The sequence below is a fragment of the Embiotoca jacksoni genome, unplaced genomic scaffold, assembly GCF_022577435.1.
Source record: "Embiotoca jacksoni isolate LCO1_2020_lvr unplaced genomic scaffold, fEmbJac1.0.p SCAF_9, whole genome shotgun sequence".
Taxonomy (NCBI): Eukaryota; Metazoa; Chordata; class Actinopteri; family Embiotocidae; genus Embiotoca; species Embiotoca jacksoni.
Genome location: NW_027185447.1, coordinates 7,464,111 through 7,487,591, shown reverse-complemented (window position 1 = coordinate 7,487,591; position 23,481 = coordinate 7,464,111). Strand labels below are relative to the sequence as shown.

The 23,481-nt window shown below is 40.7% G+C and overlaps 1 protein-coding gene across 2 annotated transcripts in view; it reads left to right on the top strand.

Annotated features, from left to right (window-relative positions):
• The window catches only part of LOC138193024 (forkhead box protein J3-like), a 58,769-nt gene that overhangs the window by 31,252 nt on the left and 4,036 nt on the right, over positions 1-23,481 (top strand). Inside the window, exons 6-11 of one of the 2 annotated variants that reach the window (XM_069140794.1) lie at positions 5,623-5,724; positions 9,399-9,557; positions 14,004-14,250; positions 17,203-17,481; positions 20,355-20,456; positions 22,821-23,096. In XM_069140794.1, the coding sequence (XP_068996895.1) occupies positions 5,623-5,724; positions 9,399-9,557; positions 14,004-14,250; positions 17,203-17,481; positions 20,355-20,456; positions 22,821-23,096 (1,165 nt within the window). The remainder of the gene's footprint in view (positions 1-5,622; positions 5,725-9,398; positions 9,558-14,003; positions 14,251-17,202; positions 17,482-20,354; positions 20,457-22,820; positions 23,097-23,481) is intronic. The other variant, XM_069140795.1, reaches the window with a different exon arrangement.

The window sequence follows — 23,481 nt, the reverse complement described above, 5'->3', positions numbered from 1 at the left end:
GACAGTTATAGGTTGATATTTGGTCATAAATCCATTTCTTATTCTGTTACTAACTGTTAGCCTTCATCCTCTGGGGACCATGAACACCTGTACTTTCATTGCCACGCAACACTTGTTTCACGCCGGAAGAAAAGAAACCTGCACAGTATCTCAGAGAACAAAACATGCAGGTTATGTTTTCATTGCTTGAGTTGCATCCTGTGACATGTTTACAACAGAAGCATTTCAGCTGCATTTTTCAGGACCGTACGGTCGTAATCGCAACCCCAAAGTTTGTTTTTATGCTTCAAGTCTATTTTCTAGTTTTACGCTCAGAGAACCCCAGTGATTGTGTGCTCTGCCTGAATGCCTCATGTATAGATGCAGGACTGAAGCTGCTGTGGAGACACGGTGTAGCACGGTGTCTACACAGGAGGCACAGAGTGAGCAGCACGCTACCCGAGTAGCAGTAATAATGGTCTTACCAGAAATGCACCTTTTTTCCCTTGCTGGGTTGAACTGGCAGTGTTTCCCTTGCTGTGTGTTATTTGATTGATATCAACTCATTACTGGGCCCTCTTCGACCAGAGAATGTTAGAAAAAGTATCTGTCTTATAGAAATACCCGATCGTGGGCACATTTGCCACTTTCATGACAGAACCAGAACCCATAGTCACAATTAAACAACCCTGTGGCTATATATTATTCCATGTAAACAACGAGCTCCTGGCTTTGCCATTTTCAAGATGCCAAAAAAAAAAAAAACAGTGGGAACAAGCTACAGGATAGATGTGAAACACAGAAGTAGAAATGAAAATTGGTTTTGGGAAATTGATTGACAGCAGCAGAGGCTATAAATATATGTAAACCTGCGTCAACTCGGCAGAATGCGGCTGATGTTCAGTCATTAACCTGAGGGTCTGAATACAAAAGCAGCACAGACAGAGGTCTCGTATCACCTCCGTTGTTTTGACTCCATCCCTGACTACTGTATGCTGTGCATTTAGTTTTTCCTCTGCGGCTGATTATCACACTCGGATCTAATGTTGGTTTAATGACCAAAATTTCTATACAACAGGTTCAGTCAACACATTAAACAGATGGGATGAATCGACTAATACCTCAAATGAGCTTCAGTTATTTGATGTCCATGGCTAAGCACTAGATTATATACTTTATATCTCTTTAGGACAGTGTTCTAGCTTTGAATCAACTTTTCTTTCAAAACAAAAAGCTCCAGACATTAAATGATTACACCTACTTAGTTGCCATGTTACTACATGCCCTCAAGACGATACCAGAAATATCAAATAAATAGAAATTTAAAAAAAAGCTGTAATTCAGTGATGATTTAAGTTTACATCCAGCATCAATGCTATCAATGCCCACAGGCTGCACCACACAGGATTAAATATTGATAATATATCTATTGGCCCACACATGCAGGCGTGTCTTATTTGTAGCTCTTACAATGCAGCCACCGTGATTTGGCGTTGAATGGCCCTGCTTTAGATTGTTGCATTAAACCTGTAGTGCTTAACTTTTGTCTCCACAGTCCTCCAGCGATAGTAACTACAAAAACACTGTTGACACGTTGCTACGTCAGACGCTCTGCTGTGGCCTCCTCCATCCTTACTGTGTGGCTGTCTAACCTCCTCGAAATGACTTGATTCATTTGATCAATTCTGTCTGAAAACATTTTGGAAAGTCTAGAGAAGTTGGCATAGGGCTAAAACAGAAGTTTGCTGGCACGGCTGTTGGATGTCTCGGATGCACATGCTCTGTCCGTAGAGCATGGTCAATGTGCATTCATCCAGCCAGTGCAGAAATGTTTCACCAGACACCAGATTTATCAGATTTTTTTGGCTTAATCAGCATTGTGTCAACTCATTCGACAAGCGCTTGAATACAACGGATGTTTATTTATATGTAAAAGCCCCGCACTACAAGTTTAAAGAAAACCGGCGGAGTCTTTCATCATGGTCAGCTCTCTTCATTTCTCATCCAGCGTCTCCGTCACTGTTTGTGCATCTTGATCATTATCTTTCCGTTTGTCTGCCACTCTCCCCTCTGTCTCACCCTCTGTGCCCGTATTGTTGCTTTAGTCTTCTCCTCTCCAGGGAACTCAGGCAGGAGTGGAGCGGCAAAGTGCACAATCACTGTTGCTCATTGGGGGAAAAAATTGAGGTAAAAAGAGACGGGGATTGGGGAGGGTACAAAAAAAAAAGGGGGGGGGGGAGAACAGAAAGAAGTGAGAAAGAAAGGATGCAGAAATAAAAATAAGAAGACATCAAGGTAGAGAGAGTGCGTGGAGCAAAAAAGTCGAGCTGCAAGGATGGAAAATGAAGTAAGAGGAGTAAGAAGGAGAGGAGGGAGGAGGGGGAGTATTCTAGGCTTGTGTTCCAGTTAATTACCACAGAAGGCCCCGGGGCTGCCGTTAGACATATTTTCTTCACCAACGATTTTTTTTTTTATTACAAACATTAATTAATTCAGAGCCTTGTCATCTCGTCTTACATGGATGGGCCCTTCGACCCCTTTTCTTACGCCTCACTTGCACCGCTGGCAGACACACTGTGGGCTGTCACATGGGCTAAGGAGAAACAGGGAGGTTTTAAGTGCTAAGATTTATGGCAGTATTACCGTCTGAAAAAAAGGTGGGCTAAATATGTCTCACTATTTTCATTGGGGTTTTGTTGCACATAGTCGAAGATTTGAAGTTGGCAGCGAGGCTAAACGTCAACCTCATAATGCGTCGTATAAATGTGTAGACAGGCAGTGTGTACATTTAGTGTAGTACTTGCATCTCCAGTGCCCTCAGCATAATCACTCTTTCATTTCTTGTATGCCTCTCCATCCGCCTGTCTGTCTGCCCGCCTGTCTGTCACCACTCAATTATCTCACTACCTATTCTTCCTTTCTAGCCTTCTTCCGCAAGCCTTCCTCACTCATCTCTTCACCTCTCCGTTGTCTTCTTTTTAAGTGCCTCCACGAGGGAACCGACAACCCGTTTTGCTGGGAGTTTATCATAAATTAAAGATTGCATTGTTACCAACCAATCCTCTTACTGTAAGCAGTTTGGGAAGGCAGGCAAGCTGTCTTGAACCCTGAAAGGAGTCAGACAAGGACAAAAAAATTATTATTATTTTTTTTCATTTGGCGGGCGTCAATGTAGCCCCTCATCGATCTTTGAATAGTTCCGCATACCCTCACTCTCAGTTAACCCTACTTTAGCTCTTTGTGAGGACAGCCGAAGATGAACTGCAGCTGAATACGTTTTGATACATGAATAATGCATGAGGTGGCTTGATTTATCTTATCAAGTGCAAGTGATGTGACCACTTTCCAGGCTGTTAAAGTGTCCAGCAGTTTAAATGAAGCGCGCCTCGACTAGTTCACATGGTGTGAGCCTGGAGGGCACGGCGGTGATTCAGGAGGCTCACTAAAGAATCATGATCTCGCAGCACACAGAAATTTTCTCATAACCTTTGTCACATTTCATTTTTCTCCTCATTTTCAAACTCCTCTGGATATTTCTAATTAGTGGAGGGCATATTTGAAATAGCTTTACGTATTAATTAACAGGCAAGACTCGCAGTTATACTGTTAAAATATTTGTATACATATTTAGATATAACCTGACTTGACCCTTGAAAAAGAATACGACACGCTATACTATACTTTGCTTATCTTACCAAGTAAATGCCCCAGCCAATGGCAGGGGCTCACTTTATTGTAATTTTGGTCATTATTGCCCTGAGTTTTCATTGCATGGTCGAAGCGATTTATTAACTGAACATGATGAACTTGGCAGGTGAATAAGCTTTATAAAAGCTTTAATCAGGTAAGCAGTCATGTATTTGCTACTCTGATTTTTATTTGTCGTTTATTGTTCCCCACACTCAGGACAACAGGAAAGTGGTCTTTGATATTTTATTGTTTTTATTATGCTTTCTGTAAATTTCATCATTATCTCCAGAGTGTAACAATTCACTGATTTAAATCAATGTTTGGAGTTTATTGTCAGAACTACAAACACATCAATACTAACAACTTAAATTTACTCACAGACTATGTCCCAAAAGATCTTCAGCTAATGAGACATTGTGTTTTAATGGACCAAAGTAAGAAATTACCTTAAAAGATTGTGTGAAAATTTACGTAAGGGAATTGCTGCTGTTTTGTTGTCATACCACATATGGATTTGACTGAGGTTTTTCCTCTTTATTTAACTTTGTATTAAGTTAATTGATAAATACAAACTATTTGTTGGGTCGTTTTGGGATGTATCTTCAAGTTTAGTGCCTTAAAGTGTGTACCGTACTTCATGTTAATGTTCTTTCTCACCATGTACAAGTAAATTGCCCATTTTCACACTTGTGTTTTTGCTGAGGGGGAGGTATTAACACATTTTTATCTTAAACCCATAGCAGGTAACTTACATATAAATGAATGTCTGTTACATTCAAGCCCTTACCAAATGAGTTCACATAATGCAGATTACATCTACCACTGCCAGGTACACCTCTCTATCTCACAGTACACAGAGTTTGTAAATCTAGTGTCTGGTGAGACATTCCTGCGCTGGCCACATCAGTGCATACTAGGAAAATGGCAGAGCACCATAGACTTCCACCAGCCTACAGTCTGAAGGTATTTTTGTGTCTTTACTTTGCAAGCAAAAAAAAGCAAAAACAGTTTTGAAAGCAAATTTCTCACACTGCAGCCCAAAATCAAGTTTGTAAATTTGCTCTTACAGTTTTGTTAGTTCTGATCAGAATTTAGCTTATGAAACTAGACTTTTTGGTTGCCAAGAAAAAACTTTTGGTTGTGAGTTGGGTTGGATGTATAGGCGGGGAATATTGATGGATGAGACAGAGTTTCTATTGGTGAGTCGACTTTTAAACACACACCTCTGACAGCAGAGGACTGTGTTGAGCTACATATAGATCTGCTTATGTTATAGTGCTCCAAAACTGTAAGAGCAAATTTGTTTGCAATGCAAATAATTTTATTCTCAGTTCATATATTTTTACGTATAACTTGATTTTATTTTATTGCAGTGAGAAATTTGCTCTCAAAACTGTTTTTTTTTTTTTTTTTTCTTCTTTTGCTTGCATAAAAAAGACACATAAATACCTTCATACTAGCCAAGCTGGCTAACTTAAATTGGGATAAAATACTTCAATCTTGCGGCTCCTCCAGACTTTCCAAATCAAATTCTGATAGTGAAACCATTTTGTGTTGAGTTGTGTGGCTCAAAACAATTGATGCCCAATTTTACAGCCGCGACAGTAGCGATGGATTAGTAGGAGCGTATGACAAACGCACATGTCGACAGTGTTTTTATAATTACTCTCTCTGGAAGAAAGACGAGACAAAAGTCTGTCACTGCAGGTTTACCTCTAATTAAGGGGCATCACAGGCCTTTTTCACTGCAGACTTTTTGACTTGCCACAGTAAGGGAAGTACAGGTGTTACTAATAACATTAACAATAGCTCTGTTGTGTTCAAGTGTCTGACTAATACCAGGACCCTGAGCTAAAGCAGCATTATTTTTTACAATAAGTGACATCATATATGCATATGTTTTTTTGATCTGTAGATCCTCCCTCTCACACCCCTGCTCTGTTCTCCTTGCAGGCATCGACTCCTTACAGCCTGGAGTCAGAGTCTCTGAGGATGGACTGCATCATGTCAGGAGGGGCGTCCCCCACTCTGGCCATTAATTCTGTAACCAACAAGGTAGGACACCAGTAAGAAAGATCCCAGAGTGCAAGAGAAATAATTTGTCATGTGTTATAATCCAAAATAGAACAACATTTCAGTTGAAAGACATTTATTCCACCTGACATGTATCTCCAACTGCTTCTTATTTTCTAATAATCAATTTAGTAATGGTGCGGGATGGAAAGGTAATTCCCAACCTGCTTGTATTTGAGCTACTGAGGTGGGGAAAACGCAGAGTGCTGTGCAGCAGCCATAACTGACCTTTCAAGTAGTGACTTTGAGCTAAAAAAAAAAAAAAATCAATTAAATTTAAAGGTACAACTTATAGTTAAACAGAAATTAAGTCACAAAGTACATGTAATTTAGCGAAGTCGAACACGACCGCTTGTTCAACATTTCCTGGTCAAATTGTCATTTTGGGATGCGTTTACCTCCCAAATGGAAAATTAAACAAAAGGGGAGCTATCTAACAGGACAGCCAATACATATAAAATGATATACCATGTGGACAAGTTAATTGTCACTGCTGATTATATTGACAGGAGTTTATGTAAGCTCACTGTGGTGGTTACAGAAATATTATCTACCTGGCTGGTTCTCAAACAAAATCATTTTGAAAGGTTTGTGGATGACTGTGAGTCTGAAGTTTGGTGTATAAAGGGGTCAAAAGAGGGACATTTCTATCAACAGGAGCACAACTCCATGAATAGTTCTGTAGACAAGGCTGTCAGTGAGCCATGAGCGGTTGACTTTTATATACGTTATATCTGTATATCTGTGACGTCGCTATGTGCTCGTCGTAGTTTACTTCAGGAGCCACAGACGGTTTCAATATTAGATAAAGTTTGCAACTTGGTGAGAGTCTAATGAATATTGATTTTTTTTGATGATGTGTAATTATGTTTTTGACAAATGAATAAGTCAAGAAGATCATTTGTGTTTGTTGCTGAGAAGAATGTGTTGAACTCTGTCACGGTTATAATTAATACCGGCTGGATGTAAGACATATTCAACTGAAAAGTGCAGCTGAAAGAGTCTCAGTTTTTCTCTTTCACCATCAGAGTCTGGGACTGCTATAGCCTTAAGTCTTCACTTTCAACACACAACCTTATGCAACTTCAATGCACACACACACGTACACACACGTACACACACGTACACACACGTACACACTCTGCCATAAAAGCTAAACTGGGTGTAACTGTCTATACGAGGGTCAGAGGGTGAGTGGGACCTGTGACGTCTGTCTGATCTCTCACACACACACACACACACACACACACACACACACACACACACACACACACACACACACACACACACACACAGACAGAGAGATAGACCCCCCCCCCCTCCACACACACACACAATGTGGTAAGTGACCCCTTTGTCTGACCCCGACAAAAGAGAAAATTTGTCCCACAGCAGCTCACATAGAGCCTGTTTGCTCTGGATGTGATGTGAAGGTCTGGATTTAACAGCTTATCACAGTTTTTCATTCTTCACTTTAAATAGATTTTGGCTCATATTTGCCAGAATCAAACACTTCGATCATAGTTTTTTAACACTTTAGAAATTTGGTGGTTATATTTTTCCTGCTAGCATTATGTAGCCTCACTTACAGGAGCGGTGTGTAGGATTTAGTGATATCTGGTGGTAAGTCTCCACATTGCAAATAGATGAATATTCCTCACCTTACCGCCCCTCTTCCAAGCACTTAGGAGAATCCACTGTGGCCTCAAAATTTTAAGAAAACGCCAAATGCCGTCTTTAGAGCCAGTGTTGGGTTTGTCCCTTCTGGGCTGCTGTAGAAACATGGCGGTACAACAGTGTACACTCCCTGGAGAAGGACCTGCTTCCTATGTAGATATAAAGAGTTCATTATAAGGAGAGGAAAACACAAAGATTCTTAGTTTTAAGCAAATACAAACATAATTATGAGTATTATGTTTCACTTCTGCCAATAGAACCCATGAAATCCTACATAGTAGACCTTTAATTTTTATTACTAATTTGTCAGCAGAAATGTCCTTTAAATGTAAAAACAAACTGCATTTCATATCATTGTAAATGTAATGTATTTTGGTTTTAGACCTTTGCATGGAGAAAAGAAGCACTCGACACTTGAGTACAGCAGGTGAAGTTAACCATCCTGAAAACAGACACTGTCACACCAACACATTTTGCACCATCCTAGTTTTAACAGTGTCGTCAATGACATAATTAAGCTGCACTGTAAAAGTTTCTCCAGTTTTATTAAATACTTGATAGTAGGAGGCGAGCTTCATTAGCAGCCAGCTTGATGTTGATCGTCAAGTGTTTACTGTTGCAGCATCTTTCGGACAGTTCGGTGTGTCACACAGGCAGCAGGTGGAGAGAGACAACAGGAAACCTTAAACCTGTCAGTGTGCATTCATTCTGTGTTCCTCCTGGAAGGACTAAAACCTGACTCGTCTTAGACACCACTATACATTTTTGAAACAATGATTCAGAGCAGGGAGAGGAAGACTTTGATGATAATGATGCTGATGCCAACGTCAATGATATCCACCCACATCCAGACAGGTGGTGTCCTGCAGGCACAGCAGTGCGTCAGAGCATCTTCTGTAACACGTTTTCTCACTGAGATTCTGTTTGCATTAAATGATGTCTGAGTTGGTGAAAAATACATTCCTATAATTTGATACTCGGAAATTATGATAACAGAAAATATTTTACTTGAGAAAGATTACAGTCATCTCCACATTCAGGTATTGTAATGTTTTTACATAAATTGGTGGCCCTTTAAGCCCTGTGAAGTCTAAAAAAACAACATACAAACTTGAAACCTTCCTAAAACCAGTCATTATTAGTCCTTCTGTTGTTTTCGTATGGATAGATGTAAACCACAAATATCACGTGAACATATACAAATGTTCTTTTTCCTACAGTGGCACATTTCACTCACTGCAGATTTGATCAAATCCATCAAAACAGAAAATATTCAGGATTATCACCACTCAAAAACACTTATTTTTTTCTCCACTACGAGATCTTCTACAGGGTAGAGCACTGCCCCAGAGAGCCTTTAGTGTTGTCTCACCCGAAGGCTATATTTTCACATTTGTCTATACAATTAAATGTAGCCTGGAGCTAACGCTGGCACGCCGCTTCACAAGTACTGACAGTCAAATATAACAAGAGAAACATGATTCAACATAATCCTGCGGCATTGCTTTAAAATGCTTTGTGATCTTCCACTGCAAGACATTATACAGCGTAGCTCCTCTGAAGCCAAACTTCTGTCTTTATCGGTGCCAAAGTCATTTCTGGAGTTACCAGGTGTGGTCTGGATCAGGACATATAATCAAAATCAACAAGTTTAAGGGAAAAAAGAAAACATCTGTGCCTCCTTTTTGTAGCAGCGGGATTAATTAGCATAGACGTGCTTTTTAATTTGCATATTTCCTCATGATTTGTCCCGTAAGTTAATGGTGCATGGGTAACTTCTTGAGGTGGGCAGTGTTCGCTTCATACTGAAAATGAATTGGTAAAAAGAAGTAATAAAAGAGGCATTGAGGGACAATAAAATTATGAATCACTGCCTCTGAAGGAGTTTATAAAGTTTATTGCCTAAAAATGTTGGCCCTGTATAGTCATAGTTACTGTCACTGTTAACATGAATCATGTGTGTGCGTGCGTGTGTGTAGGTAGCACTGTACAACCCAGAGGCAGAAGGCAGCGAGAGTCCTGGAAGTCTCGGCGGCAGCCTGAGCAACAGTCTTTCAGAGCCGAGTTTGGCATCCGTCAACCTCAACAACCTGAACACCGCCGTCAGCAGCGGCAGCAACGTGCACAGCTACACACCAGTAAGACCTCTTCTTTATCTCTAATGTGCGACTTGGAGAAAGTCCCTTGTCTTGTGTCTATTTTGCACAAGGACAGCAGCTGACCTGAAGCTGCTACAGACCTTTTATTTATGAACATTTCAGCAGAAGCACTTTTCTGCTGTTTTGTTCATCTTTAACTGGCAAATTTGAAACTACCAGCATTTAAACAATTTTTTTTTTTTTTTTTTTTTTTTTTTTTTTTTTTTTTTTGTACATGTTCCTCCTTCACTTGATTCTGACACAATCTGGATGATTCAGTCACCGGTCCAGACTCTCATTCTGCACAGAAGGTGTCTGCTGCACCCTCAGCAGACTGAGGAGGTGGTAACCAGCTAACGACATGTACGCTGCATCTACAGTACACTGCTGAAACTCTCATTTTGTTTTCGATGTTCAGACTTTGCAGCCAAATATATTTTCAGTGGTCTTCAGCGGAGCACATTTATTTTGCTGAGATGACATATGAATTATTCTGTATCAGTAGAGTTAAGCAGATTGCATGAACAGAAAAACCCTAAATTCCAATTGTGCTTAATTACTCAATTTTGATGATAGTTAATCATTTAAAAAAAAACATTATTTCACTGTTGTTGTTTTTTTTCCACATGCATAGACAAACAAAATCAAATATGCACTTGTAGTCAGTGCTTCCTATATGGAAAATGTATTTGGGCTCAAATAAGTCAAACTGACGCCATCCAGACTGACTTTTGTTTATCATTTCTTCCTTTAAAAAAAAATGGAAATGCAGCTGCAAGTGCAGATTGATTGAAAACTCTGCTGCTTGTTGTTGAACGTCATATTCATATGCGCTGATTATTTAGCTTTCGAATTGAATTTTGTTTTGCTGCAGACTGTCAATACTGTTTGCAGCCCCTCACAACCCTGAGGGTCGAACACCACAAAATTAATTCTAAACCTGTGGGAAATGCTGGTGTGCTTTGATACAGGCTCACTTCTGTCATGCAAAAATAAAACGACAGGAAACAAATTAATCTTTATCGTCTTGGATGCGTCTAAATGATCCGATCACTCCGGTATTAACAGATTTAAAACAAAGAGGCCAAATTGTATACAATTTAAAGCAGATAATTACATCAGCCAGTAATTAAACACTGATTATGTGCTGTGCTTGTACCCTTCAAAGAAAATGGCTTGTGTGTGTGTTGAAGAAGATTTTATATTCCACCTGAGCTGCGTGTCTGATGCTCGAAAAGCTTCAGAAACCTGCCTCCCACCCTCCTATACCTGTCTGACTTCAGATAAGGGGTGTCTGTGCTCCACCATCTATGTAACTTTCCAACACGACAATCCTGTGTTTGGCCAGCTGTGCGGAGGTGAGAGAGGAGCCAAGGACTGCACTTCTCTCTCATTTTTTTTTTTCATTTGTTACATAACTATTTATGGCTATTTGTGTATACATCCAATATCAACAATATGAGTATCTTCCAGGAGAGACTATCTAAACTATCTCTGTTAGTTATCCCCATATTTGAATGATATATCACAAACACCATCCCACTACCATCCTGTCTGGCTTTTCACTTCAGCTCTGATTGGATCAGGTTTTTGATGTCCAACAACAGCACATCTCACCAACCAGCTCTGACAGGCAATAAACTGACCCTGAGACTGTTATTGTTACGTCTAAAGGAGGGAAACTGTGGCCACCCTACTCACACTAACTGCGACATTGTGCGACTAACTGCGACACGGGCGGGGGAGTAGGCGGGGGGTGGGTGTGGGTGAGACAGAGAGAGATGATTATAAGTTTCCTTTTTATGAAGGACGGGCTAGATCAGACAGCCCATCTGTCAGGACATCAACCATCCCGTGCTTAGCGATTTACATTTAGAGCAAAACACTTAATAGAAGGAGTTTATCACAGGGTCATCAGATGCAGAAAACACTGCTGCAACAGCAGCTGCAACAATCGCTAAAACTTAATACACTGAAATCAGAAAACTAACTGATAACAGCTGCTTTATGACAACTTGTAAACGGTGTGAAAGGTTTCACTTGTAGTGTTGAATTGAGGGAGGTTAAATCCAAATGTGTTGGGAGTCCCCATGACCTTTCCTGTAGTGCCGCCATCAGGCCAAAACCTAGATTTGTACACGAGAAACACAGTTCCTCTGAACATTCCTGCTCTCATGCACTACAGCCCAGCAGCTTTCCTGTTGTGTCAGCCTCAGTCATTTATATCTATATTCATGCCCTCATGGGATAAACCAGTGAGAGCAAGAAGCTACTTGACATTTTGCGATTTTCCCTTTTATATCTTTTTTTTCAGTCTGTTGTATTCTCTCCATCCCTTTTACTTCATGCTGCTACAAAAGCTTTATTTATTCATCATGGTCATTAAAGTTCCTTTCTAAATATGGGAACTTTAGATAGACCTGTTTTGCATTTGGTATTTTTGTCAAAGTGTTCATGTCTGTCCCTTTAAACGGCCAGTCTCTGCTCAATAACATTTGGTCCAAGATTACAAGAGCGCTGAAAAATCCCAAGTCTTCATTATTGCTCCCTTGTAACAGCTGCTCACCTTTTTACCATCAATCACTTTTCCCCCGCTCACCTCCCACCTGCATTAGCAAAGGTCAGTGCAATCTCATCTCGTTAACCTCTAATTTCTAGAGGCCATCTTTTGTTTTCCTCCTCCCCGCATCCCCTCCTCCTCCATCTTTTAAGACCTCATCTGTGGTTGAGTCCAGTGGGATCAGGGTTAGTTCTGACTCATTACCTGGCGCAGGTGATACCCTTCCTGAGTGACGGTGATTACTGGTGGCATCGCTGGCAGAGATCTTGCAGACACCAAGAGGGTTTATGGCAAGGCTGCCACTAATAGGTGGAGGTAGATGTGTGGGTGATGTGTCATGGTAAGTTGGCTTCTATTGGCGGAGGCGCAGTGATCACAGTGAATTGCTTGCGTTCACTGGGTGGATGGTGAGGAAGATGACAGCTGGGATGAGATGATTGAGGGTGGAGGAAGACAGGCTGCTTTCACAATATGAGGCAGAAATCTGAAGAGCTGTATTTTGTTTTTGTATGTTTCTTTAAAAAGAAATGAGTGGCAGCAAAGATTTTATTTTTATTGTGTGAAATTTAATTTGGTGGGATCGTCATACTGAATGGCTGAATTATTAAAAAATGATTTGTAACTAATTAATATAAGGAATGAGTTTGAAAGGCACAGTTGAACTATAATTTATTTCTTTAAAATACCATGTGATTACTATTGAATTCTACTTTTCTATCTATTTTACAATGAAGCTCCCTCCACTGAAATTCTGGTTTGTCCATTTAGATTCAGCTACTAAAAACCAACGTCCAGACAGTGAGGTAAGGACTTTGTTTGTGTGTTGACTGACAGCTAGTGGCCCACTCCTCTGGGCCAACCAGGCCATGTTGCTCATATTTTCCTCTCGTGGAGAAGTTGGACGTATTTCTTTTTTCCACTTTTAAATAGTTTGATGCTTCATGATAACCCTGGCTCAGCCCCAAGGTGCTTACATTGTGACCGAACATGATGTGCCAACGAGTTGAATGACAGAATCTTAACTTTGCGTCAGTGGCAACACAAACAAATTGAGATAATTTCAACAAAATTCATCTCAGGATTAAAATGTACATTGCATGCATAGTCCAGACAGTCTAAAAGTGCTTCTGTTCAGATTGATTCTGTGTCACATTCAGAACAAAATTCTGAACTCTCGAGCGGTTTCTTTACAATACGAATTAACATGATTTATCTTGTAAGTGAGCATGACTGTAATTCAGGCAGCCCAGAAATTGTTACGGTCACATGTTTTACGTGCCATCTCATCTCCTGTAGATGTCCTGGTTCTTTCTTTAAGGCCAGGCAGTCCATATATACATTTACAAACACGAAAAATCCTAAAACCCATCTGCTAGACCCCTGCTTACTACTTTCAACTCCTTCCACTTCTCTCGTCTCCTCCTGTATTACCCTGTTTGCGTGTCTCATGTATTTAGTATGCTTAATATTTATGTTCATCAAATGTTATGTATCTCTGTGTCTGTTGTGGGGCTTGTGGGCTCAGGGACAAGCTTGCAGAGGTATGTTCCAAAACATCACATAATCACATTTACCGCCATGCTAAAATGTGTATTATTATTACAATAAATGATCAAAATGTCCCCATGATTGAACACTCATCTCCCAGCGCTCACAGACATGTGTGCAGTTGGACATGCAGTATAGGATCAACACGCATTGAGTTTTTTTGGAAGACCTCATGTTTTTTTCAACTGCATCAGTAGTGCTGCACCATCACCTCAGTTGGCCGACATCTGACCTCAGTCTTTCAGCTGCAGTGTAAATTCAGCATTTGATCAGTTTTTTTTCTGAATCCAATGCATTCACTGATCTTTTCTCTGTGTCTCCCATTGTCCTTCTCACAGTCTGTCTGTTTCTCCTCTCCGCCTGTCTCGAAGGTGAGCAGCCACTCGGAGCCTTCGTCCCAGTCCCTGAGCCTCCAGCAGCCCGCCCAGCCTCCGCCGCCCCCTCCTCCTCCCCCACACCCGCAGTACGGTCTACCTGTCCCGGAGTCGCGGGACAAGCAGCTCTGTTTCTCTGACTTCGAGGACCTTAGCGCATCTTTCCGCAGCCTTTACAAGTGCGTCTTCGAGCAGTCCTTCTCGCAGCAAGGTGGGTGTCTGCCCTCATTTTGTATATGGATGAGTGTTTATGTATCCAACAGCTACAATAACTCGTGTGTTCGCGGGAAATAAACAATTGTAAACCTCCATGTTCGGATTCATGCTCATAATTAACTGACAAGCTTAAGCTCCCTTGCACTTCAAACAATTTAACATTGCTTTCATAGCAAGCATCCCACTATTAACCTCCGCCACACACTTCTCCTACTCTATTGTATTTTAATAAACAAACAATCTGTTGTTCCGCATATCTGCATTTTACGGCTCGCTCAGTCAAATGAGTAAAGGCAATTAAGAATAAGAATTCAACAGAAGGAGGAAAAAAAGCCTCACAAACACATCTGTAGTCGAGCAGAGCAAAGGCGTCTGCAGCTTTGATAGCAGCTAATTAGATTGGTTCTAAAGTTTGTGAAGCATCTCGCTAATTGCTTCCTTTCAGATCACTGGGCCTCCTCCCTCTTGGACCCCCCTCCATCGCACCACCCCCATATCACCTTCCCTCTCTCAAACACACACACGCACGCATCCACGAATTATCTGTAAAAGAAGAGACTGATGCGCTCTGGTGAGCTCCGCAACTGCTGCCTGGATACACCCTCTGACAAAGTCCCCTTCAATTGGTGGTCAGGGGTGCACACGCAGAAAAAAAGACCATGAGAATACTCGCTAAAAATAAAAAAGACTAGATGCAACTCCGAGACCTAGAAGGAAAATGAGGAGGAAAATGGATTTAGCAGGTGCTTGAGAGGGTCTCTTAAGTGTGAGGCTTAGCCGGAAACAGTGTCAGTAGTCATTGTATTTGAGAATCAGAGTCAGAGTGAGTCACACAGACAGCAGAGCTTATCATCTCCTTTGAAAAACCAGAACGAGTCCAAGACCACACACCACACTGTCACTGACTCAGGTGGCGTCTCAATGACAATTTACATTTCAGAATGAGACAGAAAAAAGAACTTTAAATTGATAAATCATTTAGTTGGATCAACTTGGAAAGGCAGGCATGAAAACCATTTTCAAATCATAAAGACCTATAGAAAAGGGTAATTTTTCAATACTGTTCAGAACAGCTTTATTCATCCCTGTTAGAAATAATAACTCCCATACAAAACACAGTCATGTTAAAAATGTAATTAAAAACTGCATGGATGTCCATCAAAGCGTAAACGCAGATAAAACAATATGAAACATTTTCAGAAAGCTTTAAACAGACACACAGCAGAGATAGTGAAGGAACTGGATAAAAAAACACCTTCATACACGGATAAGTGTAACAAATCCCCGGTGGCAGCACTGAACATTGAATCACTCAGATGTGCTTGGACTCATTGATTTCTCGAGGATTTGATGGTCACAAAAATTAACTGAAGAGATCTTAACACCAGTGCTCAGGTTGAACCTGTCTTTTAGTGATAAGCAGGGAAACTAAAGCTAAAAGAGGAGGGAAAAAGACTCCTGACTAAATACTGATATGACAGATTTAAGAATAAATGCCCTGACAGAAAGGAATAAAGTTTTTGAAGAAGATATCTGATGGTCTGCTCAATGATCATCTGTTAACATTCCACCTGATTCTTAACACATTTAACTCAACTTACATTAACATTTAAGGAAAATAAAATGTCATTCTGCTACTCACACAAACAGGAAGAGGACAACCAAGGTCCAGTTCAATACCTAAAGAAAAGACAACAATGCAACATCATCTGAAAATTTAACGAGGTAGCTGCCAACTTAAAAGTTTCTGCAGCTGTCAGTATCCGTGATGAACAGTAGAGAAGATAAAACACACTCTCGGGGCAACCTGTGCATGATAGAAACTGCATTTCACAAGAGTCCTCTGCTGTGTGACAGACACAAAACATGAAATCCATAAGTTGATGTGGGAGATTTTTATAACTAGCAACAAGCCACAGGCTTGAACTCTTCACAATCTTTAGGGCTACTTATTGTATGTATGCAGCATGCACCCAGTGTTTATCTTTATCTCTGAAAAGTCATCTTCTCAAAGTGATTCTAAAAAGAATTGTAAACCTCTTACAAATACTTGAATGTCAGAGATTTATGACTCCATGGAACCAGAACCATAAAAAATATCAGTCTTACCCCTGGGTTCCACCGGAACCATCTGCGTCGCGTTTGGGCTTCGACGCTACCACCAGAGCGTCCGTTCTAGACGATGCTTGTGATTAAAGTTTTTAAAAGCGCCTCAAAACTTTATTTGTAGGCCACAGCACAACAAGCAGGAAATAACAATGAACACAAAAAAACAACAACAATGAAAATAAACCATTTAACTGTGGCCTAATTACCCGTACCACAGGCTCAACAATCAATGTAAAGAGGTGCAAAGCAAGTCAACATAATCAGGCAGGCAAAACGCTTTGCTTCTGAAACGTTCCCGATTGGGTATGAAGCCGTTGCAGAGGGTGCAGCAAAACGGTGTTGCAGACGTGATGTCATAGAACGGCGTGCCAGAGCACAGGTCATAAATCCATGATCAGTTTCTTATTTAGTTGATTTAATGTTTAAATTTGGTAAATGAGAGGGTGTATATATGAAAAAATAAAAGCTTGGATGGTTGAAACAACATGAGGGCGATGCAGTGGTTAGCACTGTCGTTCCACTGTAAAAAGGTTGTGGGTTTTATTCCGGGCCTGGTCCTTTCTGTGTGGAATTTGCAGGTTCTCCCTGTGCCTGTGTGGGTTCTCTCCGGGCACTCCGGCTTCCTCCCACCATCTAAAAGACATGCATGTCAGGTTAATTGGCGATTCTACAAAAATGGTCCTCAGGGGTGAATGAGCGCGTGAATGTTCTGTCTCTGTGTGTTGGCCCTGCGATGGACTGGCGAGCTGTCCAGGGTGAGCCGGGATAGGCTCATCGTTTATTTTTTTGATTTCTTGTTTTTTGTCCTCTTCCACTTTCGTGTTGTTCTTCTCTGCAGGTTTGATGAGTATGCCCGGCGACTCCAATCAGCAGGCCCGAACCGCCTGCTCCTACCAGCACTCCCCTGGTGCTGGAAGCAGCGGCGGCCACCACCACCAACGCAACCACAGCCAGACGTCGCACCACCCTCACCACCCTCACCTCTCCCCTCACTCCACCCACAGTCAGCACCAGGCGCACGGTCAGCACGGTCAGCACCAACAGCACTCTGGTCATTCCCAGCAGCACCCGACTCTGTCCCACCAGAGTCACACCGTACAGAGCTGCGCCACAACAGGTGAGACCACAGCTGCCAGGTACTACTGTATCTTTCCAGTTTGTAGTCACAGGGCCTCTATAGTATGTGAAAGATTGTAACATTTCTGACCTTAGTTGTCACCTGCTGGTACAACGCATTTGAAAAAACACTGGCAGACAGTAATGCATACCAATTTCCTTTAAATTAATAATCTAAAAGCAACAGGTAGACTGCGACTTTGACACTGGGATTGTCTAATTTAAATTAAATGAAAACCTTGTGCCAAGGTACATTCAGTGCATTAGGGTTGTACTTGAACATTTTCAGAATGTTAGCAATTTGGGAATTATTTCACAATACTGTCAGACAGAGGACAGAGATACTGTGTGAGGTGAAAGGCAATTCATGTTCTTTAAAACCATTTTCCTTAATTTACACTATTTCCTTCAAGTCATAGCCAAGTCAAATTTGAACACTTAGGCACATACTTAGTTTTAATAAATATCAAAAAATCTGCTAAAAAAACCCAGAAAAAAGTCACTTCTTATATTTCAGTTTTCTTCAGTACCCAGCAATAGTTGCACATGCTCGTGTACACTGCAAACAGGAACTGCCCGATAGTTAGCATGGCATATTTAGCAGTGGCAGTTTGCCAAAATGTAAAGAAATACATGCTAGAAAAAATAAATGGGGCTCAAATTGTAGTTCATGGAAACTGCATTTCCAAAACTTAATGATAATGACTTTCCCCCAAATAGATGCAAATATTAATAGGAGTGAAAAAAAATCTATTAACATTAACTTTTTTTTCATGTTCCATTAACATTATTTTTTTGACAACAGAGTATATTTGAAGGTTTGGGAGGAGTGTAGTTATTATATTGTTATCTGTATATCACCCACGGTGTTACACTTTTAAAGCCCTGCTTAAGGATGTTGTTACAGACACAAGTTTGAAATCTTTCAGCCGTATTAATAAGAAATTATTCCCTTTCTCTGAGTTTGGACTGGTGACTGGCTATTATTTATTATTATATATTGTAAAAAGTGTAAATACAAGCAACAAAGTAGGAAAACCAGTAATCTTAGTCTCCTAGTTGTAATTACAATGAACGGACAGTTAAATGAAAAAGAAAAGTCCAGTATTAACGCTCATACCGTTAATTTAAAAATCTGGTTTTAACTGCTTCAGATATCTACAACAATAAAAACAGCATGGTTAGAATACAATTCAATTAGTCTAATGTGAATACAGAAACAGCAGACTGTTGTTCTCACTCTGGCGCCATCATATGAATCTACAGCCGGAGTCAAATTCCTTGTCTGTGTAAATATACCTGGCCAATAAAGGTGATTCTGATTCTGATTCCTAAGACGAGCACTTTTACCTTGGAGGTGTCAAAACTCAATATAAACCGTTTTCCTAATATGCATTCCTTTTTCACGGATTCTGGTGAAAAGAACACACACGGTGTGTATGGTACACGTTCCTATATATTATCTACCGAGGCAATATAGCACCTAACAAGGATTCTACATCTCATCACTCCCAAGGACACACTGCTATAAATGCAATTCACCTAACACATCAGAGCATGCTGGTCTTTGTACAAACTCATTGCATCTATATTATATTCCTCTCTCCATAAGGTCCCAGAGCATTTGATAATACGAGGCCGGGCTGATACAAACCGGCATCTCCAAAGCTTTTCCTGCTCATATTCCCAGTCTCTTTTTTCTTCTCCTCTGTGTCTCTGCAACAGAGCTCTCAGGCCAGCGAAAAACACTGTTCAGACATTATTTATCGAGGTTGGTATTCCCCTCAACCAAGCTGAGGATGAATGAAAGCAACCGCTCTGTCTTTGATCCTCGGCCTGAGAATGTATTGTTGAGTTTGTGGTGGTGAAGGCGGTGAAAAGCATCTTTTTTTTCCTCCAGCAAAGCTGTGGCTGGAATATTCTGTGAACTCATACCACCTTGTGGTTGTTTGCAGAAGTTTGAGACAAATTTCACTTCTTTTTGATATGAATCAGTTCAGCATTGCTGTGCTGATGTGTTATTGTTACTCTGCTATTCATTTTAGTGCTGAAACAGTTAGTTAATTAACAGAAATCAATCCTCAACAATGTTGTTAATGATGAAGTTCCTCAAATGTGAGAATTTTCTGCTTTTCCCAGTTTTTTATCAATGAAAGTTTTGGAATGAATAAACAGTTTTGAAGTAATCAAATGAATTCTTTATTTTCCAACAGTATACAGACCAAATGATTTAATGATTGATAAAAAAAGAATCACTTTATCCGACCTATTTTTTATTTGATTATTTAATTGTATTTTCATTATGTTTTTGACACTGGTCGGCCTAGTGAGAGAAGTACAAAACAGATTTCTTGGGTTAAGAAATACAACATCCCTTCAGAAGTCATGACTTTGAAAACAAACAAAGAAGCCCCCCAAAAATGTAAAACCCACACACACTAAGTCCAACAAAACCAAATAGATATACACATGAAATGAATTCAAATAAAAAAATCACTTTCAGTGCCTCATTTTAACATTATCACAGAAATGGTGTCTCAGAATCTCAGAATTACTGCCATTAATGCCTTTGATCCTCCCTCACATACAGAAATATGAGGCAGTGTGAGTCATTTACTGTTGAAAGGCTGTGAGCAGTAAAGGTGGATTCTCGAAATTAAATTTGTAGATGTCCTGTTGTCGCTGTATTCTGGGAGATTTTTGTGTCAGTATGTAGATCTATTCCATTGTTGCCAAAATTCAGTGCTCGAGGATAAAACAGAATTAACTCGTATATGGTGTGACATTATCGATTATCCTTAGTAAAGTTCGTAAATATTTATTTAAAGTGGTGTGTGTGTGTGTGTGTGTGTGTGTGTGTGTGTGATGTGTCAGGCGTGTCAACTGACTGGTACCCCAACCTGGACTGGCTGAAGGAGAGCTGCCGCATTGCTACCAGCTACAACTGGGCTGACGTAGACCTCTCTCCGTTTCAAGGTAACACACACTCTCACACACACACACACACACACACACACACACACAAAGAGTCCTGGTGCCATCAGTGTGAACATCTAAAATAAACATTGATAAAGCTGTCTTCGCTGCCTGCTTCAACACAGAGAAAATTGATTATGATGCCGATCAGTTACTTTGATTAAACCATTATGATTCTCCCTGCGCCTTCATCTACACTCGACCCTGAGGCAAAATATTATAATATCCAGTGTTGTAATAGTAGTGGCCTAATAAAAGTCATTATCCTGCATGGCGAGGTTGCCACTCTCTCTCTCTCTCTCTCTCTCTCTCTCTCTCTCTCTCTCTCTCTCTCTCACATTCTCTCGCTCGCTCTCTCGCTCTCTCTCTCTCTCACACACACACACACACACACACACACACACACACACACAGGCTGTCTCGCCTCCTCCCAATTGTATGATGTGAATAATCCAATTAGGTCCCAGCTCAGTAACAGCCTCTTATCACGGTCAGCGCACAAAGCCGGCAACATCCGCACACAATTGATGACGACGGCTGGTCCTATAACACACAGGCTGCTGCTGTCTCCCTCTCTCCTCCCGAGACGCTTGACCTCCCTCACACCGCCGTAATGCCATCCTCCACAGTCGCTGGCTCGCCTCCAAAGAGCAGGGGCCGACCCGCTTGTCTCCTTCACCGCCAAACACAAGCCGCGTAAATGAGATTTGAGGGAAATATCAGACAGCGGTGTGATGAATAGAAGCTTGGGTGTGTCTTTTTTGGAAGAGGTAAACACCAACAGTGGGTGTTTTAGGTTCAGCGTCTCGTTCCACATCACGTTAAATGGGAACAGGCATGTTGTCAGGGGAGCGATGCTCAGTGGTTTCTAATTAGGCTGGAACAATAGTGACAGTAAACCATAGTGGGATTCTTTTACTACATAATGATGCATGATAGATAATTCACTTTTAATTTGTTAAACTTCTGTTTGGCCGATGTTGAGTTTTTTTTGTTTTTTTTTTAAGTCCTGGATTTGTCTGACAATACTCATTTAAGAGTTGTAAAGACTGCCTACTTTTTAAGGAATTGTCACTCACCACTATAAATACAAGATAAATGGAACAACACTGAAACTCATTCACTAAACAAGATCCACAAGTGTTGCTGTTAAATGAAAACATATATATACTGTATGAAGCAACGCATGTCATCATCTGACATACACACCCTCCAAATTTGGCGGTTTATTGCGGCTGGGAAATTTCCAGTCCAACACTTTCTGCCCTGTCAACGACACCGGTGCCCTGCGTTAGTTCTGCTGCCTGTTCGCTCAACCCACCACCAACCCACCACCAACGCACCACCAACCCACCACCAACCCACCACCAACACACCACCAACGCACCACCAACGCACCACGGGGGGGTTTCAGATGTTTTCTTATCACCAATCTCTGTGTAAACCCATCTGTATGGACTGATGAGTCCGGAACCAAGACACCGAACTTTGTTCTGCTCTTACAATAAACATTTAAAACGAGAGTTGTCTGACTGAAATATAGATTATTAGAGCCTCACCGATGATATTGGTCTATCACAGATATATCATTATCATCATATATGTTGTCGGATATGAAATGTTTTTTTCCAGAACATTATGCAAAAATGGTATTTGCAGTAAATTAGATATTGTTCTACTTGTGTTTCTTTTAAATTTATAGTTATTTATTAGTTATTTATAATATTTTACATTCCCAGTGAAGTTCACTTTTTCAATGCACTGATTCCATTTTGGACATCGTTAAATAGTAAAATATCCCACCTCCATTATATATCTTCGTCACAAGTTTTTGATAACTATATGTCTGCCAACATATCAGTATTGGAATTTTTTTACTTCCTAATATTGGTATTGGCATCAGCCCCACAAAATTCTGTATTGGTCGGTTATATTGTAGATATATTACATGCACACTTTGTTTTCTACTTTTAACAAGTGATCATGGTGGCCTGTTTTTTCATCACATTTTTATCCTCTTATAATCTTCTTTTTATCCAAGGAACATTCATTTATATTAATTAAGATCATGATGAAACAAGTGTGTCAAGTTAATAAAGTGATTTACAGCATCTACATGTCTACATTGTAGATGTAGTACAGACACAGAAAATGACAACTTGTAATTTACTGTAGCATTTGACATTCAGCATGGTAGATATCAAACAGTGCAAAAAGTATTAAAAAGTCAGAATTTGACTGTGATATTGCAAAAATAATCTTTTTTGAACTAGTTAAGAAGAAAAGTATGTCACATATTGAGAACATTAGCTTGATACGATCTCCAGTGAGTAACTCTCAGTCCATCTCTGCTTTCTCTGTCAGGTCTCAAGGAGAGCATGCGGCAGGCCGAGCTCAACAACTGGTCTCTGGATGCCGCCCAGATGGCCGACCTGTGTTCCTCCATTAACCAGTTCTTCACGGCCACGGGGGTCATCCCCCCGCAGGGCGCCACCCACCCACAACCTCAGGTCCAACACCCGACACCACCACCGTCGGCGCCGCAGCACCCAGCTCAGCCGCACGGGGCCATGCACCCGAAGCCCAGCCACCACAACCAGCACGGGCCGCACAACCAACATAACCAACACATCAGCACTGGTCGGTGCACAGAGCAGCGTTTTTACACTGCTCACATTATATTGCATGCATCTCGCACCCGACAGGGTAGTACTCTAGATGCTCCTTAGCATCGCTTTTAACAAAGTAAAAGTATCAACACCACAATAGGAAGCACTCCATCAAATTAAAAGTCCAGCATTTATTTTTGCGGTCAAGTCCTCTCACATGTCAGAAATAAAAATACAAGTTGCTATAGGTAAGAAAATCCCATCTCTAGTTGTAAGGAGATTTACTGTATGATTTTAGATCAGTTAGATCTATTAAATGTTGGAAGGAATGTAAAAAAGGAAGGAAGGAGGGGAAAAAGACGAACGATGAAAGAAGGAAAAAGGAAATGAAGCAAAGAAGAATAAAAGACTGTTTA